Source organism: Lagopus leucura, unplaced genomic scaffold (assembly GCF_019238085.1).
Source record: "Lagopus leucura isolate 7727_CA_CO unplaced genomic scaffold, USGS_WTPT01 Super-Scaffold_100159, whole genome shotgun sequence".
NCBI classification, from domain to species: domain Eukaryota; kingdom Metazoa; phylum Chordata; class Aves; order Galliformes; family Phasianidae; genus Lagopus; species Lagopus leucura.
Genome location: NW_024962335.1, coordinates 11,454,652 through 11,472,651, shown reverse-complemented (window position 1 = coordinate 11,472,651; position 18,000 = coordinate 11,454,652). Strand labels below are relative to the sequence as shown.

Below are 18,000 nucleotides of genomic sequence, written 5' to 3'. Positions count from 1 at the left end.
GCTGGGGGGAAGCCCCGAGGAGGGGATGCAAAAAGGGAGGAAAAAAAAGGGGGAAAAATTAAGAAGTGGGGGAAAAAAGTGCACTTCCGTCTCTGTTCCCCCAGAAACGGCCAATGGGGTTCTGAGGTGCGGGATGCAGAGGTTCGGGGGTTCGGGAGTTCGGGGGTTCAGGGGTTCGGGGTTCGGGGCTCAGGGCTGGGGCAGAGCCCCCGGCCGGGGTGGGGATGCGGGCAGCGGTCCGGAGCGGCGAGAACGCTCGGTCGCCCCATCCCCGCCGCACTGCCGGCACCGAGAGAGGGAGGGAAGAAAGGGAGAAGAAAAAATAAGAGCGAAGAAGCGAAAAGCCCTCGGCACCGGGAAGGGAGGGAGGGAGGGAGGAAGGAGGCAGCAAGGCACGGCTCGGCGGGGAAACCGGAGAAGCTCCTGCAGCAGCGCTCCGCCGCTCGCCCGCCCGCCCCGCCGGGCGGCACCGAGCCGGCCCGCCCCGTCGGGTGGGGACCGCCCCGCGCCCCTCCCGCGCAGCGCAGCTCCGGAGCCCCCCGGGGGGACGAGGGGAGAGGGGCAGCGGGGAGAGCACCACCTCTGGGGAACGGTGGAGCTGCTGTGCCGGCACCTGCCAGCATCCCCGTGGGGGCTGCGGCCCCAAATGACGGTGGTTGGGGCTCCATCTCATCCAAGGGGCGTCAATACGCAGAGCCATGGCACGATGTTCTCGATGCCACCTCTTAGCCTTGGGCAAACCGCTCGGGATGGCAGCCCCGTTCCCAGCCCTGCACACGCAGATGGGTGTTATTCCCCCGCCTGCGCTCAGTGCTGTGGCTGGGAATGGGCTGCGGGGAACCGCACCGCGCAATGCCCTATATACACTGCGGGAGCATATGTGCGTTTGCCATTAAAATGATAATTGCAAACATTCTGAAGTTGAGATGTACAAACTCCCTGCTTCCCAACGGCGTCGGGTTCAAACCCAAACAGTTTCTTGAGGGGTCGGGAGGGAATTTGTTCAAAGCGAGAGCTTTTTGAGAAAAAAAAAAAAAAGGAAAATAAATGCATACAGTGCATGCTGCGCAGGGAGTCAGCATTTAAACCTGGCTGTGTCACGAGGGGGGGGCACAGACCCCATATGTCCCTCTGGTGTTGACCCCACCCCAGGAGCTACCCCAGCATCCATACACAGAACAACGTTCCAGCACTGGGGATGCAGGAGAGCAGCAGAGCGATCCCATCCGCCCGAGCTCACTGGGCTCAGGTTGGAGCCATATGGCCAGGAACAGCGTGCGGTGTGCCGGCTCCGTGGCAGACCGGCAGAGCTCCACAGGCACAGCAGCCATGCCAGGGCAGTGTGGGGAGATGCCTGCATGGAGCCCTGTCTGATTTGGTAGAAAATTCCTACCTGAGCCCTACACAGCCACCTGGACAGGTTGTATTGCTGGGTTAAGGTCCATGGGATGAAGTTCAGCAAGACCGAGTGCTGGGTCCTGCACTTTGGTCACAGCAACCCCAGGTTGCTAGAGGCTTGGGGCAGAGTGTCTGGAAAGCTGTATGGAGGAAAAGAATCAGGGGGTGTTGTTCGATACTTGCCTGACTATCAGCCAGCAGTGTGCCCAGGTGGCCAAGAAGGCCAACGGCATCCTGGCCTGTATCAGCAATAGTGCAGCCAGCAGGAGCAGGGAGGTAACCGTCCCTCTGTACTCAGCTCTGGTGAGGCTGCACCTTGAGTGCTGCGTTCAGTTCTGAGCCCCTCGTTACCAGAAAGACATGGAGGCCCTGGAGTTTGTCCAGAGAAGGGCAGCAGAGCTGTGAGGGGTCTGGAGCACGGGTCTGATGGGGAGTGGCTGAGGGAACTGGGATTGTTCAGTCTGGGAAAGAGTTCAGGGGAGACTTCATCACCCTCTAGAATGACCTGAAAGGAGACTGTGGCGAGGTGGGGGTTGGCCTCTGCTCCCAGTTAAAAGCAGTAGAATGAGAGCCTTGAGTTGCACCAGGGGAATTTCAGGTTGGATACTAGGAAAAAGTTTTCAGAAAGAGCAGTGCTGCAGTGGCACAGGCTGCCCAGGGAGGTGGTGGAGTCACCATCCCTTGAGGTGTGGATGTGGACATGGTTAGTCGGCACGGTGGGGATGGGCTGACAGTTGGACTAGGTAATCTTAGAGATCTTTTCCTACCTTTTCCACCTCCAACTCTTGGCCAGCTGCTTTCTGGCCTTTGGTAACCCCATGTGGACCTGCAAGCCAGCTCTGCCTTGAAGCACTGCTTTGCTCCACGAGGTTTGGAGAATTAGCAACACCTGAGCAGCCCTTCCACCATCTTCCACATCAGGAGACATTTCCCGCTGCTTCTCCTCAGGGCACGATGCTGTGGCCCTGCTCCTTGCCCGCTTCCTGCCCTCCCAATGGGATGAACATCCCCACCAGGCTGTCACCGTGTCACGATGTCACCAGTTCACGGTGACATCTTCCCACATCCCTGGAGTATCACTGCAATTTTGGGGTCACTGATGTCAAATGCTGTTGTGCCTCGTTGCACCCATGCTGGCAACAAATGCAAACCCGGGGGCTCTCCCTGCACACTCAGACCCATCCCACCACATCCTTCTGGCCCAGTGTGTGTGGCAATCCTGCTCCCCCAAAATGTGTCACCCCTCTCCCACCACTGGGCTTTAATGAGATGTTAATTGGGGCCGATGCTGCCCAAGCGGGGCAGAGCTTTCCTGGCTCTGCGGGGTTGCTGCGGGTGTGTGTGCTCCCAGACAGGCCGGGGCTGCAGCAGCTTTATTCCCTCTTGACCCATTTAAAGCAAGCATCGGTGACTAAGGGAGCTGGCAGTGGGATAAAAATACCTCCCACATGTTCCCTGCGAGGCCAGAGACAGAAATAGGGGTGCCGTCACCTCTCTGGGGACCGGTGGGGGTCACCCACTGTTTCACGATCCCAAAGGACTGACGCTACGTGTGCTGCATCCCACATCACTCTGGGCTTCCCGCAGCACTGAGACTGCATGTGTGGGGTTTGAGCACCACGTCCTGCAGAGCGGGTCCCCAGTGCAGCTGTCCCTGCAGGACCCCATGCATCCACCTGCACGGCCCTGCTGCTCGCGGGGTGGAATCCTGCAGCACCAGAGCTAGCGGCTGCACTGCCCAGAGTAGCAGCCCTCCTTCCTACATCTGCGATTCCAGCTCCGACTGTGTTTTCATCATTCTAATAATAAGCGCGAATATAGTAGGGATGAATCACGAGCTGCGGGTTTCGCCCCTCCTTCTCCCTAAATCCATCTTGGGGACTGGAATGGGGGAAAAGGAGGCTGGGGCACGGAGGAGACGCGGTGGGGACACAGCACCACGTCAGTGCCCCCTCCCGGTTGTGACCATCGCACCCTGGAGCCCTCCTGCTCCCCTCCCCTGCACAGCCCTACTGTGTCGAAGCACCATCCAAACCCCAGGGCACTCCCAGAGCATCCCCAGAGCACTGCTGGTCCGCAGCCAGCTGTCCTCATTCACACCCCAGGGAGTTTTGCACCTCTTCACCTTGAGTGCTCCGGGTCAACAGCACCCAAACCCCCGGTCACTGTGGGGTTTGCCTGATGGGAACCGCTCGCTTTGTTGCAGGGACCTTTAGCAAATGTTAATGCTTTCTTTTCGCTGGAAAGCTCTCTGGATGATCTGCCAGAACAGATTTCACACGCTTCTCCTAAAATTATGCCCTTTGCTTTCCCAGCACTTGAGAAGAAGCACAGCCAGTCATGCTAGCGGTATGCGGAGAATGGCTGCATGGGGCCACATGTTAGAGAGGCGAGGGCCGAGCCCACAGGTGGGCTTCCTGCAGCCCTCCCACCTGCACACAGCCCCTGCAGCCCACTGCATCCCCCTGCATCCCCAAAAATCTCCCTGCATCCTGGCATCCCCAGCATCTCATCACATCCTCTCTATATTCCTTGCATCCCTGCAGCCTCTGTATTCCCCCACATGTCATCACATCCCCCTGCAGCCCACTGCATCCTCTCTATATCCCCTACATCCCTGCACCCCCACAACCTCACCACATACTTGCTGTATACCCTGCATCCCTTTGCATCTCCATATCTCCTCACATCCCCTTGCATGCTTACATCTCCAGCATTCCCTGTATCCCCCCACACTTCCCTGCATTGCCCCACATTCCCTATGTTCTCCTACACCCCCCTATATCCCCTGCATCTTACCACATCCCCCCACATCCCCCTGCATATCCCCATGCCCATGGTTCCCCCCATCTGTGGCAATCCCACAGGGATCTCCAGTGAAGGACCCTCACCCCTGCAGGGATCTGCCCCCTGTCAAGGCTGGGGCTGATATCTGGCCCCCCTTCAATGTGTGTTACAATCACCCCCACCTGTCAGTGGGGACACTCAGGGTTTACTCTTCACCGTGTATTCATTTTGGAAAATGCAGCAGGGGGATGCAGCCCTGGCCCTGCCCTCCCTGCACTCAGCAGCGACTCATGAACACCACTATGGCTGTAGTTGGAGCTGATTATGTACATCTTAAGTGACTCACTGGGGAATTTTTATTATTTTATTTTTAATAACTGGCGGTGTCACTACGGGGCATGAAGTTTGCTTGGCTGAGTTTGTTTCAGCAGAGATAAATAATTGAGGAGTTGGAGAGCTAACAAGGAGTGCTCCTGGGGAGATGCCCTGGGTCATACCTCTTCTTGCCCACCCCACATGCCACTCCTGCCCTTCTGTGCCCACATCGCCTGCGGCCAGGATATGCCATTGCTGTGGCCTTCAGCATCACATCTGTCGGCACTGATGGTGGCAGTGACTACACTGAAACCCTCTGGGGAGCAGGAAGGGATGGGGAAAACTCCTGAAAAAATCCCATTCACTCATCACTGACCGCAGGTGGTCCCTGCTTGTAAATAGGGCTGAGAGCATCAGGCTCAGCCACAGACCCAGGGTTTTTCCCCGGAGTCCCCCAGCCCTGCTCTCCCCCTCCCAGTGCCGCCGCTGCCATCGATCTGGGCCCAGAATAGCTGCTGCCAGCAGCCAGCCGACGCCGCAGCGCTGCTGGAAGGACATGGTCGGTGCCCCCCTCCTTGCCCTGCGGGCCCCATGGAGATGGAGGAGAAAGGGAAATGGAGTGAGGAGGGTGGGAGACAGAGGAGCAGCCTCAGAAGAGGAGGGGCTGAGTGATGTGCTGCTGGCACCGGAGCTGGTGCCTTCAGAGGGGGCTGCTGGAACCAGCTCCACTTCCACTCCACGCCACTTCCATCCCACTTCCATTTCAACTTCCATTTCCATTCCACTTCCTTTCCACTTCCCTTTTGATTCCATTTCCATTTCCTCTCCATTTTTACTGAATTTTCCATTCCTATTTTCTTTCAATTTCCCATTCCCATCCAATTCCCATTACCTGTCCATTCCTATATCCATCCCCATACTTATTTCTATTTCCATTTCCATCCCCATCCCACTCCCATTTCCTCTCTAGTTCCCATTCCTGTTTCCACTGCATTCCTATTCCATCTAAATTCCTGTTCCCATCCCATCCCCATCTCTATCCCCATCCCCATTCTCATCCCATCCCAACCCATCCCCATCCCCATCTCCATTTCCCCATTCACTCCCACAGACCCACTGGGGCTGCAGCATCCTTTTTCCAACCCCCACTTCCCATCCCTGTGCCATGGGGCCCCATAGTAGCCCCTCCTCCTGCCCCAAGGAGCCCAGTTCTGTGCACACTGCTCTCACCCAACCCAAGGTGGCTTTTCTTGGGGCCAGAGGGGGGATTTCCCCCTGGGGGTGCTGCTTCAGGTGAGATGCCCGCAGCCCATCCGTGTCCCCCCAGGTGTCACTGGGGCAGGTGGCACCCCAAGGGGAGCTCCCGAAACCAACACAGGTATCCCTTTCAGCATCTCCCAGTGCACCCTTTCAGAAGATGAGTGGGACCAGAACGATACTGACACTAAGAGAAGGAAATGGAGGCTGATTGGAGTGGAGTGGCTTTTGGTGTGTGTTTCTGTGTTGGTATTTTTTTTTCAGTCTTTCCTTAAGTGCGAACACCATCTGGCTCCCAAACTCCGTCAGCGCTTCCATTCCTGAGGCAGCTTCGCTCTCCCTAATGACTGTCATTACGCAGTAGTAGTGACTATGGACTACAGATGCTGATGAGAAGCACTGGGGAGGCCGTGTCCCAAGATAGAGAGTGCACGGAGCTGGGCAACATTCCCTCTTCAGCCACTTTGGGGAACAGCAAATAAGATGGGGGCCTTTTCCAGCTCAGTGGGTGGAGGGGCAATCCTTCTCCAGCAGAGGTGTGGAGCTCTTGAGTTGGGAGGGGACAGTGTGGTGTCCCACATGGATCTGCAGAGAAATGTGTTGCAGGATTGCAGTGCCCTTTGCTGGCAGGCAGCCCGAGGTGGCTCCACAAGTGTCCTCTGGGGATCCTGACTCACAAGAGTGAGGGGAGGATGAGGGAGAGCGATGTGAGAGCGGGCCTGAGTTGGTGCAGCTGCACCCAAAGGTGAATGAGCAGCAGACAAGTCCCCCTCACAACCTGCCTGGGGTTTCCCCACTTTATGCCCCACTGGTGGCCATAGAATCAAAGAATCAAGACTCGAAAAGGCCTCTAAGATCACCCAGTGTTATCATCAGCCCATCTCCACCATGCCCACTAACCATATCTCTCAGTGCCACAGCCACACGGTTCTGGAACACCCTCAGCGATGGTGGTGGTGACCCCACCTCCCCCCTGGGCAGCCCATTCCATTACCCCGCCATGGCATCCTGCAAAGGAGAAACACCTGATGAAATAAGAGCCAGAACCCTCACCTGAGCAGAAAGAGGTGTTTTTTTTCAACAAGATTATAGGAGTTTATTTTCTGGTGTGGAGTCTGAACCATACCCATATGTCACAGCTATAGGAAATGGAAGGGGAGATGCAGCAGCACTGCTCCCTCTGCCTCCTAGCCCTGTTGTCCATGAAGTAGGCTGTCCTGCCTATTACAACCAGGGAGATGATGGAGTCATCTTCCCTAGAGTTGTTCAGAGTGTGTCCAGGGCTGGACTTGATGGACTTCCACCTAATAAGATGTGCAGAGACTGCAGCCCCAGCAATGGGAACACATCACGTCTTGAGATGTGTTAGGCATTATCTGGAGCAAGGCTCATCATCAGCAAGTGGGTTTAGGTCTGAAAGAGGAGGTGTGGTGAAGAACGTAGGCTCATGTGCCCAAATGGTTCCCCATTGGGATGAAGGTAGCAAAGCCAACATGGCATCTATGGCAAGGAGAGGAGGGAGGCATCACCCTCTAACAAGACCGTGTGGTCCTGCAGAGGCAATGCCACCAGATACAATGTCACTGCTCAATCCTTGGACCTCCATGGCCATTGGGTGAGCACAGCAGCATCCTCCATCTTCTGAAGGCTGTGATAGGGAGGAGAATGCTCTTGCTGGGTGTGGCAGTCATTGGTGGTGGTGACATAGGAAGCCAGAATAAACGGTGGATGAGGAGCAAAGCTGGGATCTTAGGAGACAGCACAATCTGCACTATTGGCTTCATTCCCAAAGCTTCTTGCACAGGTGAGCCATTGGCTTATGTGTGAGCATGGCCATTGAGCTGCCTTGGACTGGCGCTGCTGGTCAATTCTCACGCATAGCAACCCCCCGAAGACACACACATAAATTAAGTCATCCCTCCCACGCTCGCATCACTCCCTGCCTGGTTGTGTGCAGCATGGGTACATCCATCACTGTGAGTCCTGTCACCGCAAGTGACATGCAGTATTTTTGCAGCCACTGTGAGCTGAAGCGATGGTTGTCTGGGGCCATCATGACAAGCTCCTGCAGCCAGTGCTCCTCCCAACCAGCAGTCTCCATTGCCTGCCTCTGGTTCTCGCTGACTTCAGTTACCATTGCTCAGAGCAAAGACAGATTTCCACGATTCTTTCCCTTGCTCCCTGATCAAAAAGATGAATTGTTTCCCATTCCCTGGGCATTCAAGATGCAGAGGGAGTTCCCCTGACTGCCCACGGGTGCCTGCCACCAAATAACAATGCCTAAAGGGAGCAGGGATATAGATGTCACAGCATGAAGGGGACAGGAGAAGCAAAACTGTGCATAGAGAAGGTGCTGGATGAGCTTTTCTCCATAAGGCCCCAAGCCATTGGTCAGTAGCAATCATTGAGCTAATGTTGATGGGGTTCGGTCCTAAAGGAACTCCCTGCTTCCCCTCTTGCTGATCTTCCAGCCCCGTGTCCCTAGAAGTGTCCCATTCAGCAGCAGACCCATCTGGACTCCCCAGTTCCATAGCTCAGCAGCTTCTGGTAACACAGCATGAATCCTTGGACTTCCTCTAGTGACTGCAGGCATGGCTGGGACTCCATACAAATGGGGAAACATAAAATGCGAAACCCAGTTCTGGTGCAGCTTATGTCTGTGCAAGATTTTGTCCCCTAGGGAAGGGCTCTGGCTGTCACAGTCTCTCCTCACCCATGCATTCCTGGGTGGTTTTGGTGGTGACCAAGGCAGTGGCTCCCAGTTCGGTGGCCGGCAGCGGGAAGCCATGGCCATGCTCCTTATGGTGGGGCCAGGTAGTGGCCAGCAGCACCACATCACCCTTAGCATCACCCTGGCAGCACGGCCGCCGTTTCGCTCCATCCCTCCTGGGCATCCTCAGACCTCCATTGCGGTGTGGGCAGGGGCCTTGTGCTGGGTTGGCGTTCCCCTCTGGAGTACTGACATCCAAGCAGCTGGAGCTGGGCAGGGGGCCGGCATCACCCAGGCTTTCTGAGAGAGGGTGAGAAGTGGGGTCAGGGGCTGGAACAGGGATCTCCCCACCACACAGCTTTGTAGCACATTTTTTTCCCCAAAAAATGTAATTGGGGAAGTGCAGCCATGCACTTGTGCCTCGAGTCTCCTGCGAGCCCGTGCTAACAGTAAGAACCGGGCATGATTGCTTCCCATTTAAAAATAGACTTGTTTACAAGTAGCAATGGCCACGTGCCTCCCCACGCTTGCTGTCGTGGGATTTCTCACTCTTTTGTTTTCAGTACTGTTCATGGGGATCCCTGGTGGGGCACTGTGATTTCACCTCCTGGAAGTGCCCTGTGGGGAGAGGCACAGCTCTATCCATTACCCCAACAACGGTGTCTTCAGGGGTGACCCCATAAGATGCTTGGTGCATTGTGTTCTGCTGATAAGGGCTGGCTCTGACACTGTCAACTCCTTGGAGTGGCAGTGGCATGCAAGTGTCAGAGGATGCTGGGAACACCTCATGGGGTTCTCAGCACAGTACCCCAATTCACATGGCTCCCACTGCGTATTGAGTTCTTTTCATGTTGCCCTGGGGAAAGGGGTGGCCTCTGGGGCACCCAAGGAAGATGTAGGAAATATGAGCCACCCCAAGGAGCCAATAGAGTGAGCACAAAGTCTCCTACCTCCTGCTCCGTCTTCAACCTCCTGCTCCGTCTTCCTCCTCTTCCTCCTCCGTTTCCCCAGCTTGCAGGCAAGGAAGCCCCAGAGGGCAGCCAAGGCCAGGAGAAGTCCCACCAGTGCAGGGACCCCAAAGATCAGAAGCCTGCTGGGCAGGTGCATGGAGGGGACGGTGGGCAGTGTGTCTGAGCTGGACACTCCAGGGGCGGGCTTTGCTGTGGTGAAATGCCGGCAGGGTCAGAAGGGGCAAAATGGCATTACCAAGGTATTCCAGCACTGCGGCTGCAGTCATGGAGCTCCATCCCATCTCCATTGCCACTTCCACCGCGACCCACAGAAGGTCTCCTCCAAGCCCACCCCACAGCATCCTCCCGCCCCCTTCACCACCCAACCCTGGCCACACTTACTTGAGTTGTCCCCGAACAGCTCGGAGCATATCACGCAGGATTTGGTTAGCAGGTCAAAGCAATGGGAGGAGAGGCAGGAGGCACCGCCGTCTGCTTTTCCTGGGGAGGCCATGGCCGAGCGCTCCTGCATGGCTTGGCGTAGAGCAGCTGCCCGAGTGTGAAATCGCAGAGCCCCAGGGCGGGTGGCAGAGGGAGATGCAGTCTGTCGAGCTGCCTCAGCTCCCCTGGGGCTCCCGGTGCTTCACTTCCCCTGGGGCGGATCTTCGCCCAGGAGGAGGAGGCCAACAACGCACCCACTGACATTTTGGCCCCTCTGTTCCAAAATGTGATGCTAAAATCTGTCCTGCCCTGGCCCACTGGTATCACCTCCCCATCTGATGTCACCCCCAGCCCCTGAGCGTCTAAGATCTACCCCAGTCTACAGCATCAGGGACTTGCTGGCGGCCCCTTGCAGAAGCCCCCTGGTGGGCCATGTGTCCACATGAGCTGTGGGACAGAAATCCCTGGGCCAGGTGCTCTGCCTCACTCCAAGACCAACACAAAAAGGCTGAACCTGCCTGCTACACCCTTCGTATCACCAGCTTAGGCCCTTGGCAAGGAGTGTCAAAGCCCCTTGGTGCCAATTCTTCAGGGGTTTAGAGCTCTCTCTGCTCACAGTAACTGGGAACAAGTCTGGTCCCAAAACCCTCAGAGAGGACTAAAGACACCATGAAGGGCCTCAGGTGTCCCTCATCATGAGCAAGAGATTCCCTGCCACTGACACCCATATGTCAAATCCTGGTGGTTGAGACCTGAAGTACGTAAGGGGTGGATTTCTTCTTTGCAGGCAGCCCTTTTCCATCACAGAATATTTTAGGTCAGAAGGGACCTGAAAGCCCACCTAGTGCCCACCCCGTGCCATGGGCAGGGCTGCCTCCCACCAGCTCAGGCTGCCCAAGGCCCTATCCAACCTATCCTTGAACCTCCAGGGATGGGGCATCCACAGCTCACTGGGCAGCCTGTACCACTGTCTCACTGCCCTCTCAGTGAAGATTTTTCCCTCAGTGTCTAAACTGAACAAGCATTATGCCCCTTCCTCCTTCATCCCACAGGAAGAGAAGGACCCAGACATGATGCTGGCTCACCCTGCTGAAGGAGACCTGCAGCCCCACGGGCTCCTCCCAGCACAGCCTCTTCCTCCCTGGGCACGTCGGCCGGGAGAGTGAAAGTTGTGGCCAAAACTGATTGCTGCCCACCAGCTCCACACCCAAGGTGATTTCACTTCCCCTTCCACCTCGGAGCCCAGTGGCCTCTTGTTGTCCATGGCCGGTGCCTGCATGGCACTGTCTTCCCCCAGAGCAGCACAGCCCTGGCCCAGTGACTCAGTTCTTCCACTTATGCCTGACTCAAAAGCAAACTCCCCGAGCACACCCTGCCCTTCTCTCTTGTTTCAGGGCCCAGTGGTGAGCTCAGTGCCCTCTGCATTGCCTCAGGTACCCATAGGTGCTGCTTCTCCACTGAGCAACAGCTCTGTGCCTGCTGCCAGCTGTTTCTTTACGGAATCGTTTGAGTTGGAAGGGACTCTTAAAGGCCATCTGATCCAACTCCCTTGCAATGTAGGTGTCCCTACAGCTCAATCAGGGTGCTCAGAGCCCCTGCAACCTGAGCTAGGATGTCTCCAGGGATGGGGATCACCACCTCTCTGGGCAACCTGTGCCAGTGTCTCACTCTCCTTATACAGTAAAAAACATTTTCATTATATGCCCAATCTAAATCTCCCTATCCCTCATCTTCCGTCCCTCTCCCGTCACCCACTGCTTGTTCCCATTCCCTTCCATGCACGTCTGCTCATGCCCAGGCCAGGAAAATGATGTTTCAACTTGCACATTGCAGGGTTTACTCATGGAGAAAATCACCGCTGACTTCCCCGGCAGCACTCACGTGTGAGCTGCGCACCCAGGGCTCCAGCCTCTGCCTCTCTGGCCCTCGTGGCAGCTTCAGGAGCAGGGACAGTGAGGACCTGGTGGCTGGTTAGTGGAGATGGGCTGCTCGCATCTAGGGGTGCTCGATAATAGCATAAATGCATAATTAAAGAGCAGAAAAAATGACTCACTGGATAAGGAAATGTGCTTTTCTTATCTTTGCGGAGAAATGAGTGCCCCGGGAGCTGGGAAGCCTAGCTAACCAAGTGGTTTTATAAAACAAATAAACCAGCAAAAATATCAAAAGAGCTATTTAAAAGTTACGGCTCAATCCTGGAGCTGGAGAGGGCTGTATTTCCGCACTGTGTGCCCCAGCCCAGAAGCAGGGCCGGCCCTCATCCCCATCCCTGCGTGAGCGGTTCCTGCAGCCCCACGGCGGGTGCAGTGACTCACACATGCTCTCGGGGCTGGCTGTGTCAGAAAATATCCACCAAAAGTACACCTTGTGCTCGTGTGCACCGGAAACCCAACAACGTGTTGGTTACAGAGGTGTTTATCTGGCAGACCCACTGACCTCAGGACAAACCTCTAACACGTGCAGCTCACATTTGTCCCATTGGCCACAGCCACCTGCACACGGGGTGGGTGAGAGGATGACCTCCCACCCCTTACCAAGTATTTTGATTTTTGGCTTTTGGTTGCACTCTGGGCTGCTCGAGCCAATGCTGGTTGCAGGAATGGTCGGATGCCAACCTCAAGCTGGTTGCAGCCCTGCAGCACTGATGTAGGCTGCAGCAAGAGGAGCGAGCTGCACATGGCTGGGCATGAGTGTGGCCCCAAGCTGGGATGAGGTGGAGGATTGAGCGGCTGCTAAGCCTGAAAGGCCCTGCAGCAGTGAGCTTGGCACCACCGTGCAGCTGGCCCCAGGCTCTGCTGGCAGCATTCCCTCCAAGTACCCATAGAACACAAATGGATGGACCGCCACAGGTTGCAGCACTGAGGAGCTGTGCATCCATGCAGGGTTCCCCACCACCCCACTGAAAAATGCAGAGGATGAGGGCAGTGCAGTTTTTAAGTCCCTTAACCATCTTGTCTCTGAGCTAGCTAACTAGGACTGCAAATCCCTGGTGATAATCACAGACACCATGCCTGCAAGCTTTCCCTCAGACCATTCATTTTGCTTGATGATGCTTTAAAGAGACATCTAATGAGGATAATCTGATTCAAATCCCCTCTGCTTTTGGGTAGGCAGACCAATTTAGTCCCCCTCACACTCCTTCTTCCCCAGTGGCTCTCTTTATTTCCCCTTCTCATATGAATCACTCTGGGGTTTCCTTTGCTCTTTGCACTGCTATTTCGATTTTTTGATATGACCACCGCAATCAATATTCACTCAATTTAGAGCCTCATTAGCATGAAATCAGATTCACTTTTTACTCACATCCTCTTGGTGATACGTTGCTGGATGGTGCTTCAGCCCTTACATCAGGTGCAGGAACATCACAACCTGGTTACAAACTTTCCTCCTTACCTGATTAAATCAGAACCGCTTACAGGAGATCCACACACCCAGGCCACAATCAAGTCAAGCTCTGGGGAGGGAGAAGGTCTCAACCACAATTGTCTTTCAACGCAGAGCAGATGGTGAACGCACCGCCTATATAATTTATAGGACACCATCACTACGTATTAGTCCCATGCAGTGGCTGAGCAAAGCCACACCAGAGCTCAGCATGCTGGCAGCAGCCTGATGTATGTGAGAGCCCACATGCATCATAGGTGTGTGGGCTGGGGGATGTCACCCATCTGCTTACACCCACGGCATGGAGCAGGGGACATAATTCCACAGCCCCCATCCCAGAGGGGGTTACCAGGACTGGGGCAAACGCCACCCAGCCCACCAACTTGTATACAAAGTAGGTCAGCATTATGCAACATCTGCACACAAGCAGCTCCTCGGCGTTTCCCCAGGAGCAGCTCGCACGCAGCAGCAGGATGGATGCTGGGGTGCTGTGAGGCCAGGCACCAGGCATTGCTATGCGTCGCTCCTTTTGGTATCCAAAGGGGAGGTATGAGAAAGAAAGGGACAGACTATTTAACATGATCTGTCAGGATAGGGCAAGAGGAGATGGTTTCAAGCTAAAAGAGGGGAGAGATTTAGACTGGATGTAAGGAAAAAAGGTTGTTATAATCAGGGTGGTGAGGCACTGGGGCAGGATGCCAAGAAAAGCAGTGGATCCCTGCCCCTGGAGAAAAAAAGTCAGGCTGGAGGGGCTCTGAGCATCCTGATTGAGTTGTAGGTGTCCCTATTCACTGCAGGGGAGTTGGACCGATGGCCCTTAAAGGTCCCTTCTAACTCAAATGATTCTGTGATTTTAGGATTCTCTGCCTGCACGGCTGTGCATACAGTTTGCTGAGGCTTCTGAAGCCTGGGAGGGAGGAGGGACGGGCAAAGCTGCAGCATCTCTGTGTCCACAGTGCCCAAGACTCCCTCCCCTGCCCTTTACCTCAGCGCCTCAGGTTTCCCCAGCTCCACCACCTTTGATCAGCACAGGGCCCCTGAGTCACAGGGGGGGTTGAGGTTTAATCAAGCAGTGCTGGCCCATGGCTGTACAGAGAGCCACAGGTAGCTACAGACATCACCCAGCTGAACACAGCTCAGGCTCCACATCTGTCAGCTCCGCTGAGCTAAAGAGGGAGCAGAGTAGGGGAAAAAAGCCATGTGTGTTCATGCTGGGGCGATGCCAACACTGCTGTCAAATGGAGGCAAGCAGCCAGCATGGAGGCGAGGAGAGCTCTGAGCTGACCATTGCCAATAACAATGGCATCTCACGGGCCCCTCAGCCTCCATAAGCGCTTGTGGGTCACACCATGCGCGTGGAAGCCAACGCAGCACATTTATCTGGGCTGTTTTAGGTATTGCCTGGGCTCACAGCAATGTCCCTGCATGGTTCCTGCACACAGAACACCCGCCCTTGAGAACACCTCAGCTGCTCGGGGCACAGCTCACTGCAGCACAGGATGCAGGGGGACAGAGGACACAGCAGCCCACGCACAGGGACCAGCTTTCCAGGGGGAGGTGGCTTCTGTCTTTGTTTTCATCTTCAACCCACCTCAGCGCTCCTTCCTGTGACGTGCAGAGCCCCTGGGGCTCTTGCACCCAGCCCGCAGCTGCACCTGGCCCAGCGGGGACGCGTATGTAAAGCACAGGCTCTTTCACACACCGCTGACTTCCTCTTGCCAAGGACACAGCGAGGAGGATGGCCACGGCTTCAGTAGCTGCCTGCAAAGTCAGACATGCCATACAGCCCCTCGTGACGCCGTTAGCCCAAAGGGGACCTCAGCACCACAGCACGTGGCAGCCCCTCCTGGAGCCCGTGGGCCAGGAGCTGCTTGTTCGAGGGGGCTCTGAGCGAGGCATGTCACCCCCCAAGCCTCCTGCATGCCACTACTCCTGTGCTCCAGCTTGTCACATCCAAGCCAGCCCGAGGGGATCCATCCTGCCTCGCATCTCTGTGCCGTATTAATATTTAACGGTGAGGGAGAGAGAGCCAGAGACTTTGATTTCTCCCACCAGCCAGCTCAAGGACAACTCCGCAGCATAGGGAATTTCAGTGCTTCAGAAGGTGGGTTTGGGCTGGTTCACAACAGAACTCAACCATGTTGCATTGCCCCAGGAGAAGGGTGAACTCAATACTCCATGAGAAAGGCAGGAGCTTGGTTTTAGCCCCCTTGCCACAGGAACGGACACCGAGCAGCACTCCTTTACATCAGAATGATGGCAAACATCAAGCTCTGCTCATCAGGACAACACCAGCCCAGATTTGCAGCCCCAAGGACACCAAAATGCCATGCCAATGTCAACTCACTCCCACTGCAGAGGAGGCAGCTCCTGTTTCATGTGCAGTGCCAACAAGGCACAGTGAATTTTAACACACGTGCCCAGAGTCATGCAAGAGATCAGTTACAGAGACCAAGGGAGCCCAGGGTTTCTGGCTCCAGCTCTGGGCTGTGCCAGCTCTTGCTCTCTCTTGCATATGAATCCTTTTTCCCCCACCAGTGAAGGACAGCTGGTCAGTGAGCAGAAAGTGGCAGCTGATCAACAGCCAGCAGCGACATGGCACATCAGTGCAGGGTGGGAGGCAGAGAAGGCTCGGTGAGCAGGGGGAGCTGCCAGGTGACTTGAGCCAGCAGAAGGAAGAGCAGCTTGGGTCTGACCTGATCAGAGCCCTACAGAGCTTCTATAGTCAAGGAAGGTCAGAAACCCCACAGAAGGAAACACCTCCTGTGCTTTCATGCTCTTTCCAAGGCATGCAGCAGACCAGATACCTCTGCCACAGCTCTGCAACTCAGGGCAGCACAGCAGTCTTTCCCTGCCCCCCTATCCCAGCCAAGCCTCTGCCAACTGCAGATCTCATGAAGTAGAAACATTTGGGTTTAACCAAAGATCTCCAAAGCTAATACAAGAGCTGGCCTTGAATCTAAATCTCTACCATCAGTTTCAAGGTTTGGAGGGCAGGCAAATTGCCTGTGCTGGGTTTATCTCTGATTGCTGTTACAGGATAGAGATCATTTACTCCAGGCCCATAACAGTACACAGCTTCTTTCCCCTGGTAGCACAGACTGAACATACCATGTGTCTTATTATGCCTAAAAATTGGTCTGATTTAACTAATGCGGTTGCAAACCCAGCAGAAAAAAAAGCTTCTCTTGGAAAACCTGGGCCTACAGAGAGCTATAATCCAAGCAGCTAATGCTAACTGTGCCCATTTGTGCTAAAATCTCTTACCTCCATGTGCAGCTCAGCCAGCCGGGTGAGGACACAAAATCTTCCTCCCATGGGTCACACTGCAGCAGCAGACAAGTCCTCATTACAGCCTCACTCAGCGCTGCATGACCAAAGCTCACTTTAGTGCAACTGGTGTAAGCTCTTCTATGCTAATCAAACTGCTTTTACACTAATTTCACTGGCACACAACTCACAAAAATACATCCACAAAGTAAAGTAGGCAAAGTAGCAAAGCTCACAGGTACTTTTGCTAGAGAGAGGGAGATTTTTCATCGTAGACCTCCAAAGAAATAGGGAATTGAGGCACAGAAAGATAAAAAAAAAAAATCCAGAATATTTCTATTAGCTTAGGTTTCAGCTAGGCTGACAAAATCTTTTGTGATGTTTGAAGATGACAACAGAACCTAAGTGAGTAGCCTTAGCTCAATTCCAGGCACTCCAAATCTCTGTTCTGAATCCAAGTACTACTTTCACAAGGCCATTATCAGATATTAGCACTGGCTACTCCATCTAGATGGGGGGGTATCCTCAGCTGCCTTGTCTGCTCAGCATTGTTATGCCCTGCCTGAACTAATAGCTGACAGTTCCTAGAGGTATTTACACAGTTGTAGCTGTAGCTTTAGATGTGTCCCAACGACTTTCAGTTGTAAAACATGATGGACCTGAGACACAGTGTCATATTCTTAGATACGCTCCACTTCCCCTGCCAGCTCTATTAAAGACTTTTTCCTAAGAGTAAGAAAAATATTTGCCCCTAGGTGAAGTGAGACGTTGCTCTTAAGGAACTAGATTTTATTTTGTAGCAGCTTGGACTCAGCCACCTGTGGGCAGTACCAACAGTACCTCTCTGCTTAGGAAGTGGTAGAAGGAAATGCCGTATCTGATCCACTATGCTTGAAGGTGTTGGACAGCAATACATGGGGGTTGCTACAGGGGTGAACCAAAGAAATTTTCATTTTCACCAGTTAAAAAACAGATCTTACCCAAGCCCGGGAGTTTTCTGGGGGAGCCGGAGAACAGCCAAGGAGATGAAAGTCTCCTGACCTTACAGCAGTTGCAAAGAACACACAAGAATCACTCTTTTCTCATTTGGTGCCACAGGCCTTCCTCTCCTCCCCTCCCCTTACTGCACCTGTACACTGAGAGCAAATTGAAACCAGTCTATTCTGAAACACGGTCTCATTTATTCAGAGGAACCCAAAGTCAGAGTGAAGCTCAACCACCATAACCAACAGAGAAACTGGTGTTTCAGTCTCTGGTGGTAAAGTCCTCGCAGGCATTGGCAGGATTGCAAAGCTGAAAGTAGGGCAAGCCCATTAAGCTCCCCATCCTTCTTACATGGCCATGAGACTTCGCACATCTTTCTCCTCTGGGTTTTAGCCATAGTCCAGCCCTTTTGGACACCATAACACAGCTGAGCGGTTTAGCTCCTTTGTTCCAGCTGACAAACATCCTATCTCTCCCCTGCCAGCAACAATACAACTGGAGCTG

At 54.5% G+C, this 18,000-nt stretch overlaps 1 protein-coding gene across 1 annotated transcript; it reads right to left on the bottom strand.

The window, feature by feature from the left end:
* Nucleotides 1–6,854: 6,854 nt before the first annotated feature.
* On the bottom strand, nucleotides 6,855–9,996 carry TNFRSF13C (TNF receptor superfamily member 13C). Its single transcript, XM_042890267.1, has 3 exons — nucleotides 9,820–9,996; nucleotides 9,418–9,627; nucleotides 6,855–8,767 (listed from the first exon to the last, which is right to left on the bottom strand). Exons 1-3 carry the CDS (start codon nucleotides 9,947–9,949, stop codon nucleotides 8,454–8,456), a joined length of 654 nt encoding a protein of 217 aa, XP_042746201.1. The 5' UTR covers nucleotides 9,950–9,996; the 3' UTR covers nucleotides 6,855–8,453.
* Nucleotides 9,997–18,000: the final 8,004 nt, after the last annotated feature.